Source organism: Lactuca saligna, chromosome 8, assembly GCF_052625555.1.
Source record: "Lactuca saligna cultivar CGN05327 chromosome 8, ASM5262555v1, whole genome shotgun sequence".
In the NCBI taxonomy this organism is placed as follows: Eukaryota; Viridiplantae; Streptophyta; class Magnoliopsida; order Asterales; family Asteraceae; genus Lactuca; species Lactuca saligna.
The window spans coordinates 212,858,468-212,881,915 of NC_136424.1; the positions used below are offsets into that span (position 1 = coordinate 212,858,468).

Consider the following 23,448-nt stretch of genomic DNA (forward strand, 5'->3'; position numbering starts at 1 on the left):
CTGATATTGACGAGTGTTTCTTCACTTGCTATTGCCCAGTTGACCAGAAGGTCAGGTGCGCTCTGAACCTTATGTGTTCTGGAGGGAAGGATTGGTGGAGACTTGTTACCAGCTTGTATTCTCCTGAGCAGAGGACTGCAGTGACTTGGGATCAGTTCTCGGAGATGTTTCGATCTAGATATGTTCTGCTAGTGGAACATCAGAGGTTGGATCAGGAGTACTTGGACTTGAGACAAGGGACAGAGTCGGGGACGGAGATCACAAAGATGTTCATGGAGAGAGCCATGTTTTGTCCTGAGTTTGTTTCTTCTGACCAACCTCAGATGACCCATTACTTGAACATGCTCAAGATGGACATCAGGAAGTTTATATCCACTTAACGATATGGTTCATTATTGGAGTTACAAGAGATCGCTTGGCGGCACGAGATTGAGATGGAGCTCCAGACGAGGGAGCAGAGACCAGCCCCGATGCAGTCGCATCTTGCACCGAAGCGGTTCAAGGTCACTGATGTTAGAACTGGGGGTTAGAAAGGTCGCACTTGTGGGAAGTGCAACAAAGTTCATGAGGGTTCTTTCCGATCATCTTCTGGGTGCCACAATTGTGGCCGATAGGGCCATATGGCGAGGAATTGGCACTAGCAGGCCCCAACACTAAGCTCTAGGATTTGTAACCACTGCAACCAGGTTGGCCATGTGAAGGCTAACTGTTCATCGCTTCCTACTAGGTCGGTGCAAGCCCCAACGTCGGCTACTGTGAGGATCATGGATGGGAGTCAGGGCAGGACGGAGCCCCCGAGGGCTCGAGGTTGTGCTTTCCAGCTCACGGTAGCGAAGGCCAGGTCGGTACCATACTTTGTGACTAATATGTTTCTATTTACTATTCTGTTGATTATGTTTTATGTTATTCTCATGTATATGCTCTTAATAAGTACGTTCTTAGTGAACTCTTTGCCTGCTCTTGTGTTATTTGACTCGGGCGCTATTCAGTCCTTTCTATCTCGATATTTCTTTAGGGATTTTGATATGCCTATTTGGGAGTTATACTGTCCGTTGCGAGTTTCCATCGCCAATGCGTCTATTGTATTTGTGGATCACATGAATCGGGTATGCAAGCCGATGCTAGACAAATTAGTTATTGTGTTTATTGATGATATTTTGGTGTATTCCAAGACCAGAGAACAACAAGAGGAGCACCTTTCAAAGCTTTAGGGGTTTTTAGGCGAGAATGACTTTATGCCAAGTTCTCGAAGTGCGAGTTTTGGTTACGAGAGGTCCAATTCTTTGGGCACCTCGTTAACCGGGATGGAGTTTTTGTCGATCCGGCCAAGATCGAGGCTGTGATGCACTGGGAGGTTCCAAAATCTCTCTTAGAGATCAGGAGTTTCTTGGTTTTGGCAAGGTACTATCGGAGATTTATTCAGGACTTCTCCAAGATTGCGGTACCCCTCACTCGTCTGACGAGGAAGGGGTGGATTCCGATGGGACCCTGAGCAGCAGTCGGCATTTGAGACCCTTTGGAAGAGGTTATGTGAGGCCTCGGTATTGACCCTCTCATAGGGAGTCGAGGATTTTGTGGTATTCTTTGATGCATCCATCACCGGTTTAGGGGTGGTCCTCATGCAGAGAGGACGAGTGATTGCTTATGCTTCACGGCAGCTGAAGCCACATGAGATGCGATATCCCACTCATGAACTGGAGTTGGGGGCAATGGTTTTTCCTTAAAATTTGGAGACATTAACTTTATGGGGTCCGTTGTATGGTTTACACGGATCATAAGAGTTTGAGGCATCTTATGGATCAGCCGAACCTGAACAAACGGTAGTGCAGGTGGCTAGATGTGGTTAAGGATTATGAATACGAGATGATTTGAGCCGCAAGTCGGTTGGGTCTTTAGTCGGGGAGATGTATATGAGGATATCCGTGGATTCCCTGCATTTGGGATTGATTAGAGAAGCTTAGGTAGAGGGAGTTTGACAAGAGAACTGGAAACATGAAATGATCAGTGGTGAGATTGATAGATTTGTCACGGATAGTCGAGGGTTGTTGACCTGGTGTGGTTAGGTCTGGGTTCCAGTTTCTTGTGGGGTCAGGAAGATTATGTTAGAGAAGCCTCATAAGCATCACTTCTCTATACACTGGGGAGCCACCATGATGTACCGGGATTTGAGATTGACTTATTGGTTGTCGTTTATAAAGAGGGAGATGGCCTGCTATGTTGAGAGATACTTGACCTGTAGGACGGTCAAGGCTGAGCATCAAAGGCCGCATGGCAAGCTACAACTTCTGGAGGTTCCCATGTGGAAGTGGGAGCAGATCACCATGGATTTCATCACCAAGTTGCCGAAGACGGCAAAGGTTTTTGATGCTATATGGGTCATCGTGGATCGCCTGACCAAGAGTGCTTACTTTTTGGCCATCCGATAGAGCTCTTCGACTGAAAAGTTGGTCGATGTTTATGTCTGGGAGATTGTTTCTCACCATGGGGTCCTAGTATCTATTGTTTCTGACCGAGATGTTCAGTTCACTTCCCGTTTCTGGCAGAAGTTCCACAAGGAACTGGTCACGAGGTTGCATTTCAGCACTGCTTGTCATCCGCAGACCGGTAGGCAAAGTAAGTTGACGATACAGACCCTTGAGAATATGTTGTAGGCATGTGTTACTGATTTTGGTGGGATTTAGGATTCCTACCTACCTCTTGCAGAGTTGTCCTACAACAATAGTTATCACTCCAGCATTGGTGCTCCGCCTTTTAAGCTCTTGTATAGTCGTAGATGTCGTACGTCGGTTTGTTGGGGGGAGGTTGGTCATAGGGTTATGGGAAGAACCGAAGTAGTCCTTTAGACCACAAAGCTTTTTAAAATGATCAGGCAGAGATTGCAGACCGCTCAGAGTCAGAAGAAAAGCTATGTCGACCAACGCCTTTCTGAGTTGGACTTTTAGGTCAGTGATATGGTATTACTGAAGGTCTCACCTTGGAAATGTATGATACGCTTCAGGAAGAGGGAGAAGTTAGGTCCCCAATATATTAGGCTTTTTTGAGTGATTGCTAGGGTTGGCAAGGTTGCTTACTAGTTGGATCTACCTGGAGGAGCTTAGTTAGATTCACATTACTTTCCATGTTTTACAGTTGTGAAAGTTTGTATTATATGATGAGGCAGTGGTCTCCTAGGACGATATTCAGGTCGATGAGTGCCTGAACTATGATGAGAGGCTGATAGCTATTTTGGAGAGAAAGATGAAGGTCTTGCGTAACAAGGAGATACCTTTGGTAAAGGTACAATAGCAGCATCAGACAGGCTCCAAGTGGACCTGGGAGCCGGAGGGTGAGATGCAGGAGCATTATCCCGAGTTATTCGCTGCAGAAGACTTCGACGACGAATTGTTGAGGTACTTCTAAATTAAACCCGTTAATTAATTTATGTTGCATTTTGGTCCCAAAGTTCATGAAATGTATGCAAAAGGGACTTAATGGCATTGTTATAGTTTTTGTCCTTCGGAGTACGCCATGCGTACGTGGTTTATGTTGAGCATACTAAGGCATGCCCTAGTACCCTGTGCATACTTTCCATATAAGGAAACCCTAATTTTTAGCGTTTGGCTGGTACTTAAGCACTCTTATGGCCTCATTTCCTTCACCTTATCAGCCTCCACCCTCTCATATGTGTTTGTAACCTTAATATCCTCTTGAGGAGCCATTTCTAAGCTTGTGTGTGTTTTGGTGCTTTTGAAGAAGAAGGAAGGAAGAGAAGACCACCTTGAAGGAATGAAGCTTTCAAGATTCAGGATAAGACCACCTTTTGGCACCATTTTGAGGTATCTAGTTTTGAACATGGTGTAGTTTCTTGTAGATCTTGTTTTGGGTTACTTTTAGGTTCTTTTTGTCCCAAATGTGGTGTTTCATGAACTAAGCATGTTCTTGACTCATTAAGCTTCCTTTCAGACCCTTGGGAGGGTCTTGAGTCATAAAAATGGGTTTTAAATGGTTAGTTTTGCTCCATGCATCTTGTAGAATGTCTTAATGGATTAAGAAGTTGAGATAAGTACTTAATGGTCATGTAAAGTCATAAAGTTGTGAACTTTATGACTCTAGAGAGTATTTTAGCCTTGGATCTAAAAGATGGACGTAAGTGCTTAAGCCATTAAGCACTTAATGAGTTTTGAAGTTGGTGAGTGTACGCCCCGTACTCAGAGTACGCCCTACGTACGAGGTTAACCACCCTGATGGTGGTTAATGTGCGAGGATGGAGTACACCCAGCGTAACTTCGGAGTATGCCTCGCGTACTCGAACTGGGTTATTTTGGTTGAGTTCACTCGGTTGGGTTGACTTGGCTGGGTTGACTCAGTTGACTTAGTCGATTTGACCTGTTGACTTAGACTTTGATAAAGTTGTTGGATTAGTGTCTAAGTCCATAACTATTTTGGTATGTACTTGACCCGATGGTGCATGGTCCTTTTGGGTTGCCTTCACCAAAGCAACTTGATTGGAGAAATAAATAAAGAGAGAGAGGTTATTATGATTTATTAATATGTTATAAGAATAATATATTAAAGGAGAAATCATATTTGCTTAATTAATATTGGTCAATAATTAATTAGGAATTAATTTTGTGATCAAGTGTAATTAATTAAACTAGAGGGGCTGAATTGTAATTATGTGATAGTTACAAAATATGGTAATGGTTATCCTAAATATGGGTTGAACGAATTCAAGGAGATAAGGATCCTTGAAATCATCCAAATGATAAAGGATAAGGGTTTTCAACGCTTATCTTATGGTTGCTTTGTGGATAAGCAACTAGATAAGGATAATGACTGAAACCCTATCTCTACACCTATATAAAGACCCTAAGGCCTTAGAATTCGTGTACTTGTTCCCAAGGAGTCCTAAGGACGAATTCTAACCTCTCTCCTCTCTCTTTATACCTTCTCCATTTGCTCTTGGTGTTTGTAAGCCATTAGAGGAGTGACACTTGTGACTCTAAGCATTCCAAAGTCAATTCAAGGTGGAATTAGGATTGTTATTGCTATATAACAATCAAGGTATGTTCTTGAACCCATTCATATGTTAATATCGATTTCATATACTAGAATTAGGGTTTATAGTCTTGGATTCAAAGCATGTACAATAGAGAACCTAGATCCAAGCATTAGGGTTTGTATGAGCACATAGGATGTCTTATGACCAAAACCCATCAGTGGTATCAGAGGACAGGATGGTTTCAATTGTATTGATGCATTGTATATCTAAGAAATTCATTTTTTTGGTGTTCTAAAGGCTGGACTCGCCGAGTCCATAGTTGAACTCGCCGAGTCCAGGCTTGACTCGACGAGTTAACTCGTCAGATAGTGCTTATCTCGGGATTTCTTGCTGTTTTTGCATATGGATAGTTACCTTATCATGTTAGATCAATATTAATCTGATTATATGATATATTTGACTATATTTTTGATCTAAATGAAGATATTTATCAATTAATAAGATAATTGTTTCCTTATAATATAATTGATTAATTATTTTGAGTAAATTGATAAATTGTTTTGCAAGAAATCATTAAATAAATAAAATATGGATAATTATGTGATTAAATGTTAATTTAAAATTATTTGTTATTTGATCCTTGTTGTTATGAAAAGTTTCATATTTTCCCCTTTAGGTTTTATAGTTTAAATTTGAACTCAAAAGTTTTGTTGTTTTGAAATTTAAATAGTTAAAACCCTAATGTTTTGAAAAGGGTTTCAAAACTTGCCCTCAAGTTTTGGAATTTAAATTTTGATTAAATAGTTTAATTTTGATGTATATTTAAATTCTAAACCCTAATGTTTTGAAATGTTTCAAAACTTGCCCTCAAGTTTTGGAATTTAAAAGTTGATTAAAAAGTTTAATTAGGAATGTTAAATTCTAAAACCCTAGTTTTGAAAAGTTCAAATACACCCTTATGGTTTTATTAATTAATTAAGGTGTATAGTTAAAAGAGATTTAATAAATCCTTAAAAGTTTAGGTTAACCAATTAATTGAATTAAAAGTGTAATTGTTAAAGTTAACCACATAGTATTTTAAAAGTTATAAAATACACCCTATACTATATATAACATTAAAAGTCTAACATTATATATGTATAACTAAAAGTCAGTCTTACCGTTAGTAGGCCTCATTCACGAAGCTGGTCTATAAGGGGTGTTTAAGGAAATTGCCTATAAAATGACGATTGAATGGGTATCCACTCTTACCCACCGCACTCTTGACTAGTGGAGAGTCGTTAGCCGAACGGGTAGGATAGGACGAAACCTTCCATTATAAGTATAATGAATTACTAAAGTAACTAAATGTTTTTCAAAATTCCCAATCTTAGTTACTTAGGAAAAGTGAATTGATGCAATTCCATGAAATTACACTTTGTGCCCTTGCGAAGACGTTAGTGGAGCATGTGTGGTTAACCGGCACACTAAATGGTTCTAAGCAAATGTAGCAAAGGGTGACTTAATGCTTGTCATAGTTCGGTGGAGCGTGTGTGGTTTACCGGCACATCGAATAGGTGACTGTAACATGTGAGGGCACCATGTAAGTTTGCATGGTTATTCACACCCGCTTTGTGATCCTCGGCATCCCAGTCACAAACAAGAGGGGCATATCGAGATTTAAATATGCCATTGAAAGTTCAATGAATCTCAAAGGATCTAGGAGTTTTCATAGATTTAAAACTTAAATTTCTTTTTCGTTTTTCGTGGTGGAAATTAGTGAATCGTCATTCACTTACCTTCAAATATTCTGCAATTAGGGTTACGACATCCCTCTCCCGAGTTGTAGAATATTGTGTTGGGTCCTAGCCTTAGTATCTCATATGGGTGATTTACTAAGGACTCAATCGATCAACTAACTTGAATTTGTTTCTCCCGTTTTGTAGATGTCAAAGTTCGACAACTATGGTCTTCTCAAATCCCGTGGAACACGCATTCCACATGAAGATGATATTCCATGATTCGATCGAGGAACAAGAAATCATGCTTCACTTCCTCCTCCTCCTCTAATTATTCTCCCTAACCCACAAGATTGTAAAATTGAAAGGTTCAATATCACTCAAGCCCTTTTGGCAAGTAAACATAAAGAAGGAAAGTCGGTGTGTGCACACGTCTTAGGGATGAAGTCACACATTGATAGGTTAAGAATGATGGGATCCGTTGTCGGTGAAGAGATGGCTTTTGATTGGGTTCTTAAGTCACTTCCTAACTCGTATAGTGAGTTCGTAAGAGAGTACTATATGATAAACTGCGACGTAACCCTTATAGATCTCACCTATATGCTTATTGCTGCTGAATCAGCAATGGTTTGGCGCAATAGAAAAGCAAAGTTGATTGGTGAATCTGCCTTCGAGACCTCTATGGATATAGACAATGGCAACGAAAGACATGCTATGATTGAAAAGATTGATCATAAGAGAAAGGCGATGTCTGAAGTAGTTCCATGTCCTATTCCAAAAAGAGTCAATTTGCTTTTATTGCCACGAGAAGGGGCATTGGAGACGAAGCTGCCCTATTTACCTAAGAGATCTAAGAGATGGGAGAGTCGAAACATATGGCTCTAATATAGGTAAAATCCATTAACTAACTCTTTTAAGCTTCTATTCTAGATTCTTAATACATAATGTGATAAGATTACAATTGATGTCTTGTAAGATCGAAGAAAAGAAAGGAAGCTTAAGGGAAGAAGTGAGCAGAATCTAACCGTGAAGGAATGGATTTCGATCGCGTTTCTCGAAGATTAGATTCTTGAGCTACTACTTAGAGTTAGAATTAGATTGCTAAGAAAGATGTATTAGCATAAGTTTTTCAATGAGTTGCATTGTAAGGACAATTTTTTCCGCAATAAAATAAATTTTGATTTTAAATTTGATTTATTTATCCTAACAATGGCGTGTATGAAAAAATTGATGTTAAAATTATTAGCAATAATGGATTTGTTTCTTATTGTGTTATGGAAAGTCGAGAATTTACCAAATAAGGAGAGTTTCTCATCGCCCCAGTTTCAATTGGACAGAAACTTGGAATCATGCAACTTGGTTGCACGATGAATGAGAAATTTCATATTTTGGAAATTAGACTAATTCATTGACAAAGTGTCAAGTGAAGGACTAGGAGATCAAGTACACAAATTTGCGTATTGATCAAAGTCCACCATAAGAGTAACAAAGACATTCGTCATGATTTACTAAAGGTTTAGTAAATATGATTAAGTGTAATTCTGAATTAATTGAAAATGATTTAAATCAATAGCCGAACGAATAAGAAGAGTCAAGTAGGCAGAAAGATAAAAGTTTCTCCATTCTAAGAAGAAGGGAGAGTACCTTTTATGCTTTATGATAGGTCTTAATGATTAAGAACCATATCTCAATTGATCCTCTAAGTAAGTCTTAGTACAATTGTATGTTTAAGAAGAGGAATCAAGAATTGAAGAAATGGTTAAATCAAAAGTCAATCATAATTCATTCCAATAACAAGTCTTAAAGTTAAGATTGTGACAATGAGTGAAAAGTATTAAAGGTTTATAACATTCATCAAATGTGGAAAGTTGTGATGTCTTGAATAAGACAAAGACCGACTAGGACCAATTTATGAAGTGTTTTGATAAAAGCTACACTAACTCTTGAATATTTGTTTGTCAAGAAATGGTTATATGACAAGAGAATCTTATATGTCAAGGAGTCAGTGGGAGTCTTAATGGTCTTGAAAGGTTTCAAGAACAAATCAAATAAACCTTGTCGATCATCACTAGCACACGAGTTGAGGTTTACAACCTATCGTGTTGACAATATTTTGATTATGTGCTATTCCAATTGAGTTAATTATGCATGTGAGTCCTATGAGTTCTCATCTTAAACGCATAAAAGGCAAGGCACCTTAATCAATGAAAGGTACATTGATAGGAAAAGGTGAGCTGCTTAACTACTTGGAAGACGTGGTGGGCAGCTGTGCTACCATAAGGCAAGAAATCAAGATTAAAAAAGGCTCGGTCCATATGAGTTTGAATTTGTCGTAAACTTTGGTTTTAACAAATTCACATGGATAGGAACAAATACACCATTTAAATCTAAGTGTCATAAGATTTCCTCCTTCATGAAAATGATTGTGAGGAAATGCTTTCACTAAGAAAGATTTTAAGAAGATAGTGATTGTAAAATTGCATTCTCGAATTCGATCATGGTTATGGTATCCCTTTCCATAATTTGAATTGTGAGGTTTGGCAATTAGTCTTAATTGTTAAGACACACATATGAACTATCTAAGGCAAAGGTGTATAAGTTCAAGAAGCCTTGATAAAAGATTATCAAAGCACTAAGTATTAGAAACATGGACTTCAGAAATTCAATAGGTATTGTCTTTCTGAAAGTTAAGATGTTTATGAATACATGTCGAAGCTAGTGGGAGCATAAGTGTTATGTTTTATAGTAATCATCATGATAGTGGGAGCATAAAAGTTATGATTGTATGATTATTATGGAAAGTATTGCAAGTTGGCAATATTAATTATAGAAAAACAAGTGTTATACCTTGCAAAGTCGTAAGGGTTGTAAAGTTGTTTTGCTATAATTAAGGGAGAGAATATTATGCTTCATTTCAAATCTAAAGGCTTAGGTTGAGAAATTTTAATAAATTTAGTCAAAGGTACATAGTGTGTTCTTAAAATTTCGATTATGATTACGAAATTCCTTTTCACAATTTGAATTTTGAGAACATAGAAAATCAAACGTTGTGCATCGTGTCCCATACGCTTCGGGTATAGGATCGATTGCAAATGTTTTAATGTTTGACCATTCTAAAATTTTCCAAATGTCTAGCGCATTTAGAGGGAAAAGGGACTAGAATTGGTTTTGACCAAAATAATTAAACAACTATCAAAGGACGATCCAAAGTTCGACGAGGATTGGTTGCTTGTGAGTAGTTGGAAGCATGGTATTGGATGGACCATATTGACATTATTATGAATAGATAAGATTCTATTAAGAATGAGTTGTCATATTGAAAATATGGAAGCGTGTCCATATTAGGAATTGAATATTGAAAATCTATGACTAGATTAGAAACTTTTATGCAAAAGGATGTTCAAAAGAATGTACTTTGAGTGAGAGACATCATATCTAAGGAATTGTCTTGTAACAATCTCTGTTAGAGGACTTTGTAATATCATTGGCAATAGTCTTTGTGACTTCGGTGCAGTGACATTACAAAAGGATCATTGCATAAAATGTTAGAATCTAGCATATTCTATAAGTAGCAAGAATTTGATATTCTTTCACTTATGGAAAAGGATTTGGAGTTGTGGAATTAGAATGATTGGAAATGTGTTCAATGTGATCTATTTCACAAAGTAAGAACCATAGGTAAACATTGTGTGCATGCTAGGAGCATGGGACAAGTGTAATAGTTAAAGTAAGAAGTTGATTACCCGAAACGACAAATAATGAGTAATCGATATGGTGATAAATAAAAGGTGTTTTATTTATGCTCAAAGGGTTGAGGCCATATGGGATTAGTATTATTCTTGTGTTTCACTTTGCATGTTTTGACTTCCAGAATAATTGAGTTTATTAAGAATAATCAAATTATTCAAACGAGCCACAGTCGTTCATATGTTGGAAGTAGATATGAATAAAGATTGTCGTGAATTGGTGTGTGGATTGTCTAAAAGAGTATTAGACATAAGAAAATGTTTGCTGCAACATTCATGAGTGCTTATGAATATGATTTGAGCATTGGATTAAACCCACGCTCACTTGGATCACTCCATGAATTGTATCACGAGTGATTGGTGAGACGATAACATCTTATATTCTTGAAGCCGAGATGTGTGAGTTGTATCTTTCAAATCGGTTGCACATTGATAATATGTAAACACACTAGTAACTTGGTGTTATAAAACATATTGTTGTGTGTGATTCGGTGAGTGAGTGCAAGCAAGCATTGTATCAAAGTTTATCCGTTCCTTTTATCCAAAGTAGGATAAAAGCGATATCTTTGGGCCCCTCGATGGTTTAGTGATGACAAACGTAAATGCTCGGACGGGATAGGGCTAATTTGATTTGTTCAATTAGTCTGTTGTCATAAATCAGAAATCGAGATATAGTACAAAGAGAATGATTTGAAATCATATCTCATACGATATCTAGAATGGAGGAATATATGATCCCTTATCTAAGGACACGCGTATCTGATAGGATCAGAGTTGACAGCGGCTATGGAAAGCTACGATTGTAGATCAGGATATGAAGTCATACGCAGAATAGTTATTAGACTTATCCAAGTGGGAGGCTGTTGGATTAGTATCTAAGTCCATAACTATTTTGGTATGTACTTGACCCGATGGTGCATGGTCCTTTTGGGTTGCCTTCACCAAAGCAACTTGATTGGAGATATAAATAAAGAGAGAGAGGTTATTATGATTTATTAATATTTTATAAGAATACTATATTAAAGGAGAAATCATATTTTCTTAATTAATATTAGTCAATAATTAATTAGGAATTAATTTTGTGATCAAGTGTAATTAATTAAACTAGAGGGGCTGAATTGTAATTATGTGATAGTTACAAAATATGGTAATGGTTATCCTAAATATGGGTTGAACGAATTCAAGGAGATAAGGATCCTTGAAATCGTCCAAAGGATAAAGGATAAGGGTTTTCAAGGCTTATCTTATGGTTGCTTTGTGGATAAGCAACTAGATAAGGATAATGACTGAAACCCTATCTCTACACCTATATAAAGACCCTAAGGCCTTAGAATTCGTGTACTTGTTCCTAAGGACAAATTCTAACCTCTCTCCTCTCTCTTTATACCTTCTCCATTTGCTCTTGGTGTTTGTAAGCCATTAAAGGAGTGACACTTGTGACTCTAAGCATTCCAAAGTTAATTCAAGGTGGAATTAGGATTGTTATTGCTATATAACAATCAAGGTATGTTCTTGAACCCATTCATATGTTAATATCGATTTCATATACTAGAATTAGGGTTTATAGTCTTGGATTCAAAGCATGTACAATAGAGAAACCTAGATCCAAGCATTAGGGTTTGTATGAGCACATAGGATGTCTTATGACCAAAACCCATCAAAAGTTTGACCAAGTTTGACGTTAAGGGTATTTTGGGTATTTGAGATTCTAATTGAGATTGGTCATTTGGCTAGATTAGGAAGCGGTTGAAGCTGAGACATGGAATTGAGATCTCATCAGTTTTTGTCCAGTTTACGAGGTGAGTTTTCCTCATTATATCTATGGGTCGAAGGTACCAAGGTCGGCCTATTGATTGGATATCCTAATATTCAGTGATATGCTGAGCATGGAATAGATATGCATGTTTATGCTAGTTCTTGATATGCTAGTCTGGTAGATCTGTAGGACTACTAGTGATTTTGTCTGCATGATTATCTATATATGATATTATCTGTTATATGTTGACATATTGTGTTGGGTTGAGGTTGTACTACTATGTGTGGTAGCTAACAAATCCTAGAGCATTCCAAATATGAGCTGAGGGATGGGTAGGGCATTCCAGACTCATATTGAGGGCTCAAGAGCATTCCAGATACGAGCTAAGGACCGGGCGGTATGCCAAACTCGTATTGAGGACTTGATTGTAATTCAGTCCGAGGAGTGATATGGTCAGGGAGCATGCTAGACATAAGTTGTGGTCCCCGAGGGCAAGCCATACTTATGTTGTGGTCCCAGGGGTAATCCAGTCATTTAGTTGTGGACCCATTGCATGTTGTTATTACATATATGTTATTTGGTTATGTGTTGGTATTTTGGGAGAACTCACTAAGCGTTGGCTTAAAGTTTCAGGTACCTCAAATGACCGCGAAAGGCGAAGGCGTGATCGTACACATCATCTTGTTATGATTTATGATTTTAGGAAAACTCTGATGTTGGAAATGTTTTGAAAACTGTTTTGTAAACACTTCATGGTTTTGGGTTATATTTAAAAAGTTTAAATTTATCATGAGTTTTGTGAGTGTTACAATAATAAATCATTCTAAAATGTAAAAGACTGTTGTGATACCGCTGAAGGGTTTGATACATAAAATAGAGTGTTTTTCACAAAAAAATGCAACGAAAGCATTTATTAAATAACTAGTTTATTTTAGAACACTTTAAATCAAAACCATCATGGATCAAATTACATAGGTTAGAATGATATTAAGACAACCAGGTGTTTTAGAATGACAACCTTTGGTGACTTTAATCCCACTCGAACTTGGGGAGTTAAAGTAGATGGCAAGAACAAAGAGCTAGATCTTCTGTACAAATATCCACAAGCAAGAGTAAAGCACTATGAAATGTTTGTTCCCTTTTTGTATTAGTGATTTCTTAAGCCTTTAAGTATTAAGCTCAAATAAGCACTAAAGGAGAAATAATTATGAGCACTAAATGCTTGCAACTAGCTTCAAAAGAGCAAGAGATGGAGAGTGAGACATGCTGTTGGTTTTGAGGGTCTTCCAAGGGAAGAAAAGAGTAGTGATTTTACAAGCACCATTCCCCCATTTATACTCACATCCAAAGTCTAATGCCCATACTTCTTTATAATATAAGTAATGTCTAGCTAGAGGCATACAGAGTGAAAGAGGTAGGTTGGAAAGAAACCTCGCATACCGTTGAGATCTACGACTCAAAGATAGAAAAGAGGATAGAGGTTTGACTCGTTTCTCTAACTAGATAAAGCAAACTGACTGTTTAAAGTTGAATGGAATCCAATGTGTCCAAAACTTTTTGTATGACATAATAAATCATACTATATGATATAGTAACTAGTTTGTTCCTCTATAATTATTATTTTCATAAAACAATAATTATTCTCTAATTAAATAAAGGAGTTAGATTTATTTATTAATAATTAAATACTCAATAAATATTCAATAAGTACCAACTCGATTAAGGTGTAACCCTATAAGATCATATATTATTAGCAATATCATTAAATAATGATTCTTGAGCACATAGATCCAACATGATCACCACTACTCGTATCCACACAGAGCTTACGCGGATGTTTCTAGACTTCAAAACACCAAAAATCAATCACTTCTTGTGTTATTCCTTTGTTGAAAAAACAACACAAAGGGAAGGAGGGGTTGGTTAGGGAGAAAGAACGGAGTTTAAATTCTGAAGTGTTACCATTAAATAGGATCAACCTTCTTTATATATCAACTCAAATTGGTGGGATTTTCTAAATTTTTCCAAGCCATTAAGTTAATATTTCCATATCTTTTAACTAGTTAGCTTAAATCATTAATTGGTTCCCAAGATAAGCACATCAAGAATGTGTTGGATAAATTTAGCATGACAAATGCTAAAGCCGTAAGTATGCCTTTAGGTAGTCAATTGATACTTAAAAAAAAGAATCACCACTAGTGGACAAAGATAAGGAACATATGACTAGGCTTTTGTATGCATCAATATTATGCACCTTGATGTATGATGGTATGTATGACGTCGGGCATAATAGTTGTTAGTAGGATTATGTCTAATATAGGGAAATAACATTGGGTAGTCATCAAGTGGATTCTATGCTACTTGAAAGACACATATCATGTTGATTTTTGTTTTAGAAGAAATTTTTTTATCTTTAAAGTATTCACAAAAGCAGACTTGGGTGGATATACAAATTTGTGGAAGAGCGGTACAAGTTATGTGTTCACTATTAAGGGTACAATTGTTAGGAGGATGCCGAGACTTCATAAAAGAGTGTTCCTCTTTCAACCATAAAAGTAGAATACATGGTTATTATAGAAACTAAAGGAGCTTATTTGGTTTAAAAAAACTTCCTACCAAAGTTGAGCATAAATAATGTAACAACCAAAAATACGACCCAAAAATTTCTTTTTGAAAATCATAATAAACCATAAATCATCCAAAATCATAAGGGAAAAACATGGATCATGTGTAACAAAACATTATACCAAATACTGTGACAAAACATATGATAAAATATCAGAGTCTCAACAATCCCAGGCTTAATATGGTGGTGTGTGTGCCATGTGATCACCCCAAGCTCTTCCCTTTGCTACCGGAAGTACCTGAAACCAAAACTTCAACTATAAGCACGAAGCTTAGTGAGCTCCCCCAAACTACCACATACCATATAACAATACATATAACACATACCGGGCCTTATCCAATGCATCGGACCGAAGTCTTGAATATACTGAACATAAAATAAACGTATAACATAATCACATTAACTACATCGGTCTTGCCCAGCATCAGACTGGAGTCCAGAACATATAACATATAGCACAAACACGCATGAATCACGAAGACATCAAGCATACATAACTACTTGTCAGAACCACCCCGGTATCGGACCACAGTCCGAAACTACTATCATCTAAAAGGTTTGGCATTGTGGTCGTAGACCCATTCCTACTGGAAGGAAACTCACCTCGTGTGACTGACTGCTGAAACACCGAGTGGGAAATATCTGACTGCTGCTCCGGCGACTCTCCGGCTATAATTTCCACAATGACACTTAGTCAAAAACTGATAACTATTCTTAGGGTAAAATGACCATTTTACCCGTGGCCAAAGTCAACATTCTAGTCAAAGTCAACCTCCAGTTGACTTGACTCGCCGAGTTGGTCCATCAACTCGTCGAGTCCCTAGTCTTTCAAATGATACAACCCCGACTCTACTCGCCGAGTCTAGCGTGAACTCGATGAGTTCTCCTTCAATGATAACATTGGGATTATCTTCAACTGACTCGCTGAGTTCTTCCTTGAACTCGCTGAGTCTGTCTTCATCATATAAATGTGTCCAGTCTATGACTCACCGAGTTATATGAACAACTCGTCGACTCCGTCTTCATGGGTTGGGAGATTTCCTTGGACTCGCTGAGTCTGTTCATACACTCACCGAGTCCCATGACTTCCAGGTCCATAATCGCGTTCATCTTGTTGAGTCCCCCTTCTAGACTCAACCAGATTCCTCAGGAACATAAAAGGTTGGGGAACTAATACCCAACTCGTCGAGTCCCAAGAACGACTCACTGATTCCCCCAAAGTCTATGTCCATAAACTTGGTTTCTATCGAGCTTATCTCATCCAAAGGGTAGATCTGACCTCCTAGGGTCGATATAACACGTAAAGTCACGAACTTTACATCCATGCATGGGTCTTTAAGCTCAAAAGACCCAATAATGAGGTCTACAAGATGCATGGGGCTACCATGGCCATAAAGTTTGCATCTTTATGCCATGTAACCCTCCCTAGAACCTAGATCTGAGATATGAACCACTTGGAAGGTCCCAACACCAAGGACCAAGGTTTTTGAGCCAAAACCCTCTTAATATGGGGAAAAATAGATCTAAGAGAAAGAAGACCAAGTTGGAAGCTTGATTACCAGAAAAGATGGCAAGTGGGGTGTAGTTCCTGGATCTACTCTTTCTCCCTTGAGTTTTCTATCTTCCAACTCTTCCACTAGCTTAAAATACACCAAATAACACTCAAAATAACCAAGAAAGCTCAAGTTCACTTATGGAGTATTAGGGTTTCGGGATTAATGCTCTGGAAATGATGGAGGCTGGACTAGAGCCCCATAATGTTGCTTAAATAGGGTGCAATTCCTAAATATTAGGTTTTCATCCAGCTCGGCCTACTCGCCGAGTCTGGGATTCGACTCCTCGAGTAGCCTCATTTAAACCCGCGCTTCGACTGGCCTCTATTCGACGAGTTAGGGCTACCAACTCGTCGAGTAGCTCTTATAAAATGAATATTTAATGAATTAAATACGTACCAGGAATGAGGCGTTACAAATAAGATGATTATATTATTCACTGTGACAATTAAAGTGCAATTCATCTCGTGAACAATGGAGTATATCGTGCACTAAGCACATCCAGATGAGATTCCACTTTATTAGAGAGCTTAATAGTGATGTTACACGATCCTTTAAAATATTTTGTACAAAGAATCAAAGAAATATGTTTACCAAGGTGCTAACAAGTGACAATAAAGGAGTTGAAGTTGTTCTTAGCTTCAATTAGCTTTCTAGAAGGTTGATGCGAAGACAACAAACTAGAGAGAATAGGAGGTTTACGAGAGTTATACACATTGGATGACAGTTGATTTGTTTATCAGCCTCCAAGTAGGCGATTGTTGAATTCTAGACTTGGTGTTAAGGTTGTCCACATTAAAAATGGTGGTAGAGGAGAATATACATACCAAACCAAGGGTGATACTATGTTATTGTCTAGACATAATCTCACTCTCTCTCTCTCTCTCACTCTCTCTCTCTCTCTCTCTATCTATCTATCTCTCTCTCTGTGTGTGTGTATATATATATATACACACACACACACACACACACACACAGAGAGAGAGAGAGAGACTCAATGTACTTGTAAACTTCACCGTCGAGATAAACAATAAATTTATCTAGCTTGTCCATCAAAATAATCATGTGAACCATGATATTCTCTAGTCTTCTTTATATTTGTTTCGCATCCTTTAATTGTGCGCTTGTTGGTTGAATATCTAACCACAAGATCCAGATCTAGTTGAGGTGGAAAAAGTCTAATTATAATGTCAAGTCTCCATAGTTAACTTCAATAAGCTCTTACTCGATCACTTAGACCATAAAATATGGAGATATTGGAGGGAATACCAACCGAGTTTTTGCTTTCCAACTATACATTGCATAGACTATAGTATGTAGAATCAACGATATATATGTTGCAACATGTTATTTCGTTGCATAAATGATATTAACCTTACTCTATATATTACATTAAGAACTTGTAACACAAATTAGAAAGTGACAATATAGAAGTATAGAAATTTGTAACAATGTTGATGTTTATGTTGCAACATTGTTAAGGTTACACTTATTGTACACAATATGGCTAGAAGAGATTGGAGAAGCTTTTGTTGCTTATTTTTAATGATGAGATTATGGAAATCATTCATGTCTTTTGCATAGAGATGAGATTAAAAGCATGCCCATGTCAAACTTTGTTCAACCTTTTTGAGTGGGACAAAAAAAATACATTTTTTTTCCAATTAACATCAATCGACTAGTCTGACTCGAATGCACAACACAATACAAGGTCATATACATTGTTCAATTCTGCCATATTCTGCCCTATTTAGCGAGAAAAACGGGAGCCTAAAGGAGTTGAATGGAAGCAATTCAAGATAGGAACATAGAAGTGTGCAAAAATGTTGAATAAATCATACAAACATTTTTTTTGGAACATTTCTACTCCATGCTACCATGCAAAAGTATTTTATCAAGGAAATGTCAAAGTGAAGATTATAATATCCAAATTCTTTTATTTTTGAAATTACAATAATGAGATAAAAGGATGTTTATTCATGTAAAATCAATTCTGACAAGAGTTTGAATATGCCTACAAGTTCAAGGGAAGCACTCAAGGTAAATTATCAACGATTTAAGAATGAATTCACAAAGAATAAGAATTTCAAAAACATCATAGCAGCTCACCCATGTATAACTGCAATCATTCTTGACATGAAAAAATACCAATCAAAAGAATTATTTGGGAAAAAATGTGCCTACTTGGTGGTTTGTAGTAATTTGATAGTTCAGAGGCTTAAAGTTTCAAATGTTTAAACGGGTTTGTCCAGGTTCCAAGCCCCTTGGGGTCAGTCTCCTCCATCTTGTAATCCTCATGTTTTGTTCCATTGCCAATTCACAGCTATATTTGTCAAATCAGCACTATTCAGCAGCTACCTCTTGACTTGTAAGAAACGTTTACTCGCAAATTCCCACCAGTATTCTATGTTAATCTTGCAAAAACCCTGAATTAAACAACAATACTGACAACAACCACGTACCTAGCTAGATTATTAATTTTCATCTTGTATAAATACCAAATCCAAATTAAAAAAAAGACCTTTCAACCAATCATTTTATCCTTTACATGAAAAGCTAGAAAAATGTATAAATGAAGAAATAGATAATGAACTGATTTACCTGATTCTTAATTGGACCAATGTAGATGAAAAGGAATGGATGCAGACGCAAGAGGTTGAGAGAAAGGGAGCTCAATAAACTATTTTATTTTTCATACAAATGTAATCTAATCTAACAATCCAAATTCACCAAAACTTTTGAAATTGACACCTTTAAACAACACCCACATTACAGTCGTCATCCATTTATAAAATCCAAATAGTAGTATCAAGAAAACAGTATTAGATAGCAAATGATAATTTATATTATGCACTCATAATCTACTTGCATTCCAGAGGATCTATATGGCTTCTCTTCCTCTCTTCATCTTGGCAACTCTAACCATAACTGCAACGTACATCTTGTCCATGGTTTCATCTGCAAACCTGAAAAGCTTCCATCTCCACTGCTTCTTGAACAACAAAAGTCCAATAACACCCCAAAACCCTGTTGCAAAACCACTCAATATGTCCACGTAAAACAACCATACCTTCTCCTGCCCATCAGGTGCTCCGTATTTCTTCTTGCCCATTGTTGACTGGTCTTCATGATTGTAGCAATTGTTTGGCAATGGTGGTCCACACAGATCTTTGTTCCCAGCATATATTGATGGATCAGTAAACGTCTGCAACTGACTTCCTGTTGGAATTCGTCCTGACAAGTTTTTGTGTGACAAATTCAAATGGCTCAAAAAGTTTAAAGCCGCCATGCTTGGAGGGATCATCCCGATTAACACGTTATTTGAGAAATCAAGAGATTCTAACTTTGACATGTTTCCAATGCTGTCTGGAATACTCCCACTGAGATGATTATTAGACAAATTGAGACCCACCAACATAGAAAGTGCAGTTAGCTCCTCAGGTATTTCTCCTACAAGTTTGTTGCTGGAAAGGTCCATGTTAAAAAGTATTTTCCAAGTATGTGTATAGTCACGATCGTAACCTTTCAAGACTTGGATCACATTCTCATCAATATTAAGCATTTGAGCGTGCAACGCTGCTCTGCTACCCTTAATCATGCCCTTGAGCTCTCCAAGACAACGAGGAATTGTTCCGATTAAGTTGTTATATGCAACATCCAAAATTTGAAGATTTGAAGCTTTGCACAATGACTGAGGAATGCTTCCGGAGAAGTTATTTTTGTGTAACCTTAAAACCATCAAAGATGCAATGTTTTCTCCAATCCAATCAGGTATATTTCCAGAAAACTTATTATCACCAAGATCTAAAACATTTAACTCCCTTAAATTCCCCAATTCTCGTGGAATTTCACCGATAAAGTTATTGTCATTTAGATCTAACCAATCTAACCTTGAATTAAGACCTATAGAGTTTGGAATAACACCAGACAACCGATTTGAACTAAATATCATGGTATGCAGCCCTTGCATATTCCCAAGACATTTCGGAATTTTCCCATTTAGCCTATTTCTGGACAGATCAATATAGTTTAAATCTTTCCTTCTACATAACGACCTTGGAATTGACTCATTGAAAAGGTTATTCTGCACATCTAATGCCGCCGTAACTCCATCTCCGGTCAAATCAAAATTTCCCCCATTAGGAAGGTTGGTCAAAGGTCCGTTGAGTTTGTTGTGAGAGAGATCTATGAGAGGAATGATGGGCATTTTCCGCATCCATGTGGGTAGAGGTCCTGAAATTGAAGCATTCGATAATACTAATGTCTTGAGTTTTCTTTGATTTCGAAGCCATTGTGGAAATCCATTTGCAATATTGCAAGAACTAAGGTGAAGACCTATCAATTTGAATGGAGGGATCCACTCGGGTGAAACATTGAATGTCAATTTAGTGTTGTAAGAAGTATCCAAGTACTTGAGCATCGAATGGTTAGCAAAATGGGCTTCAAAAACTACTCCTTCTAAAGAATTGTTGGAGACATCTAGAGAATGAAGTTTGGCAAGTTTCCCCAATGAAATTGGAATAGTCCCATTTAAAAAATTCCAAGTCAGAGAAACTGATTGTAAAGAAACAAGTCTACCTAGAGATGTTGGGATGGGCCCCGTTAACCGATTGTATCCGAGATACAGATTTGTTAAGGTTTCGATATTTCCAAGGGATTCTGAAATTGAACCATTCAATTGATTATAAGAAAGGTCAAGTTTGCAAAGTTTACCCTGGAATGTTGGAATTGGACCAGTTAACTCGTTATTGGATAGATCTAATACTTCTAAAAACCTTAATCTTCTTAGTGATTCAGGGATTGGACCAATCAATCCATTGCTTGATAGATCTATTTCTCTTAAATTGACTAATCTTCCAAATGCATCTGGAATTGTACCATTTAAACTTGAACTTAGATCCAACCCCTCCAAAGCATATTGAGAGCATTCTGAAGAGTTTTTTGGGGCGTGGCTCATTTCTTTATCAAAATTATTGAATGATGCACTCAATTTTTTCAAGCGACACAGTCTCCAAATTCCAATCTGCTCAATCTGCTTAAACTCATTAGAAGAAACATCAAGCTCTAGAAGATTAGGCATTAAAGGAACCGATGAATTCAATATGTTCCCTGAAAGGTCAAGGACACTTAGGGAACTCATGTTTGTTAAAACAGGTGGAACCATGCCTTCAAGAAAATTTCTGCTAAGATCCAGATGTTGGATATTAGAAAGTGTACTGAAATTAAGATGATGGGGTGATAGAAACGTCTTATCAAGCCCACAACTTGATAAACGCAGCTTTGATAAAGAAGGGATCATGTTTAGCAAGTTTGCAAAGTTCCATGCTAAACTAAAATTAAAGTGTGAAAGATCCAAGAATGCTAGGGATGTCATATTTTTTAAAAAGCCAGGGAGTGGACCACTGAAATGATTAAAGCCAAGATCCAGGTGTTCGATGTTAGGAAGCATTCTACTCGAATTAAGAAAAGGACCAAGATCAGCATTGGAAAGTCCACAATATGACAAACTTAACTTTTTTAACGAAGGAATCATGAAAAACACCATGTGCAAGTTGTGTACTCCACTAAGATACAATGAACTCAAGTCAAGATGCTCGAGTGAAGAAAGGCCATAAGTCCATGCCATATCATCTACCACCAGCCCCATGTTTGAACTGAGATCAAGAACCTTTAGATTAGAAAGATTTCCAAGGTGATGAGGAATAATACCTTCAAAACCAGCATGCGAGAGATTGAGGTATGCCAACTTTTTGAAGGATCCAATGAACTCAGGGATCCTGCTTCCACCAAAATAATTCCCACTGAGGTCCAAATATTTTAAATGCCTCAACTCTGCCAAAGAAGATTTCAGCTCATTACCATCTAAGAAGTCGCGTTCAGGATCTAAGTAGTACTGATTGGGAGGGAAAGAAGATGACATGCTTCTTAGAAGAAGACTATCAACATGCCCAGTGACACTGTCACAGTGGATTCTTTCCCACCAGCAACAGTCATTGCCTACCCATGATGACAACATATCAAGGTCATCTTTGACGCTCTGTTTGAACTTGAGAAGAGCAAGACGCTCTTTCTTAAAGCATCCCACACTGGTATTTTGAGCACCCAGACAAGTATATGTAGTGGCAACCAAGAAAATAGTAACGAAAGTGATATGGAGCCCTAAACCCCTCGGATTCCCCATTATCAGCCCCAGCTTGATCAGTTTAATTTAGAAAAGATTGAAGTGGAAAGATAGGTTGTTATGATGAGATCATGGGTTAATATGATCATGAAACTGGTTCCTTTATAGAGCCATAAATTAGGAACAAGTTATTGTCATGGTCCCATAGAAGACTTAAAGTCAGCAGACAATTTGAATCCACTCACCGGTTTTCTTTAGGTCATTTTCTTTTAACAAAATATGAATTGAACAAACCCAGTTTTTGACAGACAAACATTTACATTTTTGCGAAATCAAAATATAGTTGATATATTTTTTAGATAACAGTTATAAATAATAAACTCTATTTTGATGTTCAATAATTCACAAAACTAACAAGAAAATGAGTTTGATCATTCAATTGTTTGACTGAACGAGTTTGATGTGTTACCTAACATAAGATAATTTCTATTGGTTTAAATTCAAATTGTCATCTTATCTTTTATAAAATTGTAGTTTTGTCAAATGGACTATGATATAATTAGAAGTGACAATATTGTCACATTTAATTGGAAACTGGTAAAATCTAGAACCCTAGCTAAAAACCATAGTTTTGTCAAATAAATAAATTATTTTGTTCATTAGTCAATGTGTTCACATGAAATAATACATAAATCTATGCCATGATAGACCTGTCACCTGACTTTGAAGTCAAGAAAGTTGCCCCCAAAGTTAAAGTCTTTTGTTTTTTATTATTAGAGTAAGTTACAAGAAAGGTCCATTTGACATACCAAAATCTAGCACATTAAGTACAAATTTCAATTTTGTTGTAAATCTGTCCCTAACTTTGGTTTTTGTTTTGGCACTGGCCCCTTGTAGTAACAAACAAGACGTTAATGTATGACATATCTGCCCTCATTTTGTCTTTT

The 23,448-nt window shown here is 37.2% G+C and overlaps 1 protein-coding gene across 1 annotated transcript; it reads right to left on the reverse strand.

Annotated features, from left to right (window-relative positions):
• Positions 1 to 19,107: 19,107 nt before the first annotated feature.
• LOC145011793 (uncharacterized) lies at positions 19,108 to 22,608 on the reverse strand. Its single transcript, XM_078970529.1, has one exon. The coding sequence runs from the start codon at positions 22,559 to 22,561 to the stop codon at positions 19,262 to 19,264; it is 3,300 nt and encodes a 1,099-aa protein (XP_078826655.1). The 5' UTR covers positions 22,562 to 22,608; the 3' UTR covers positions 19,108 to 19,261.
• Between the last annotated feature and the right edge of the window lie 840 nt (positions 22,609 to 23,448).

What these genes read in the sequence shown, in the direction of transcription:
- LOC145011793 (XM_078970529.1), bottom strand. Translation starts at nt 22,561, where the DNA reads ATGGGGAATCCGAGGGGTTTAGGGCTCCATATCACTTTCGTTACTATT.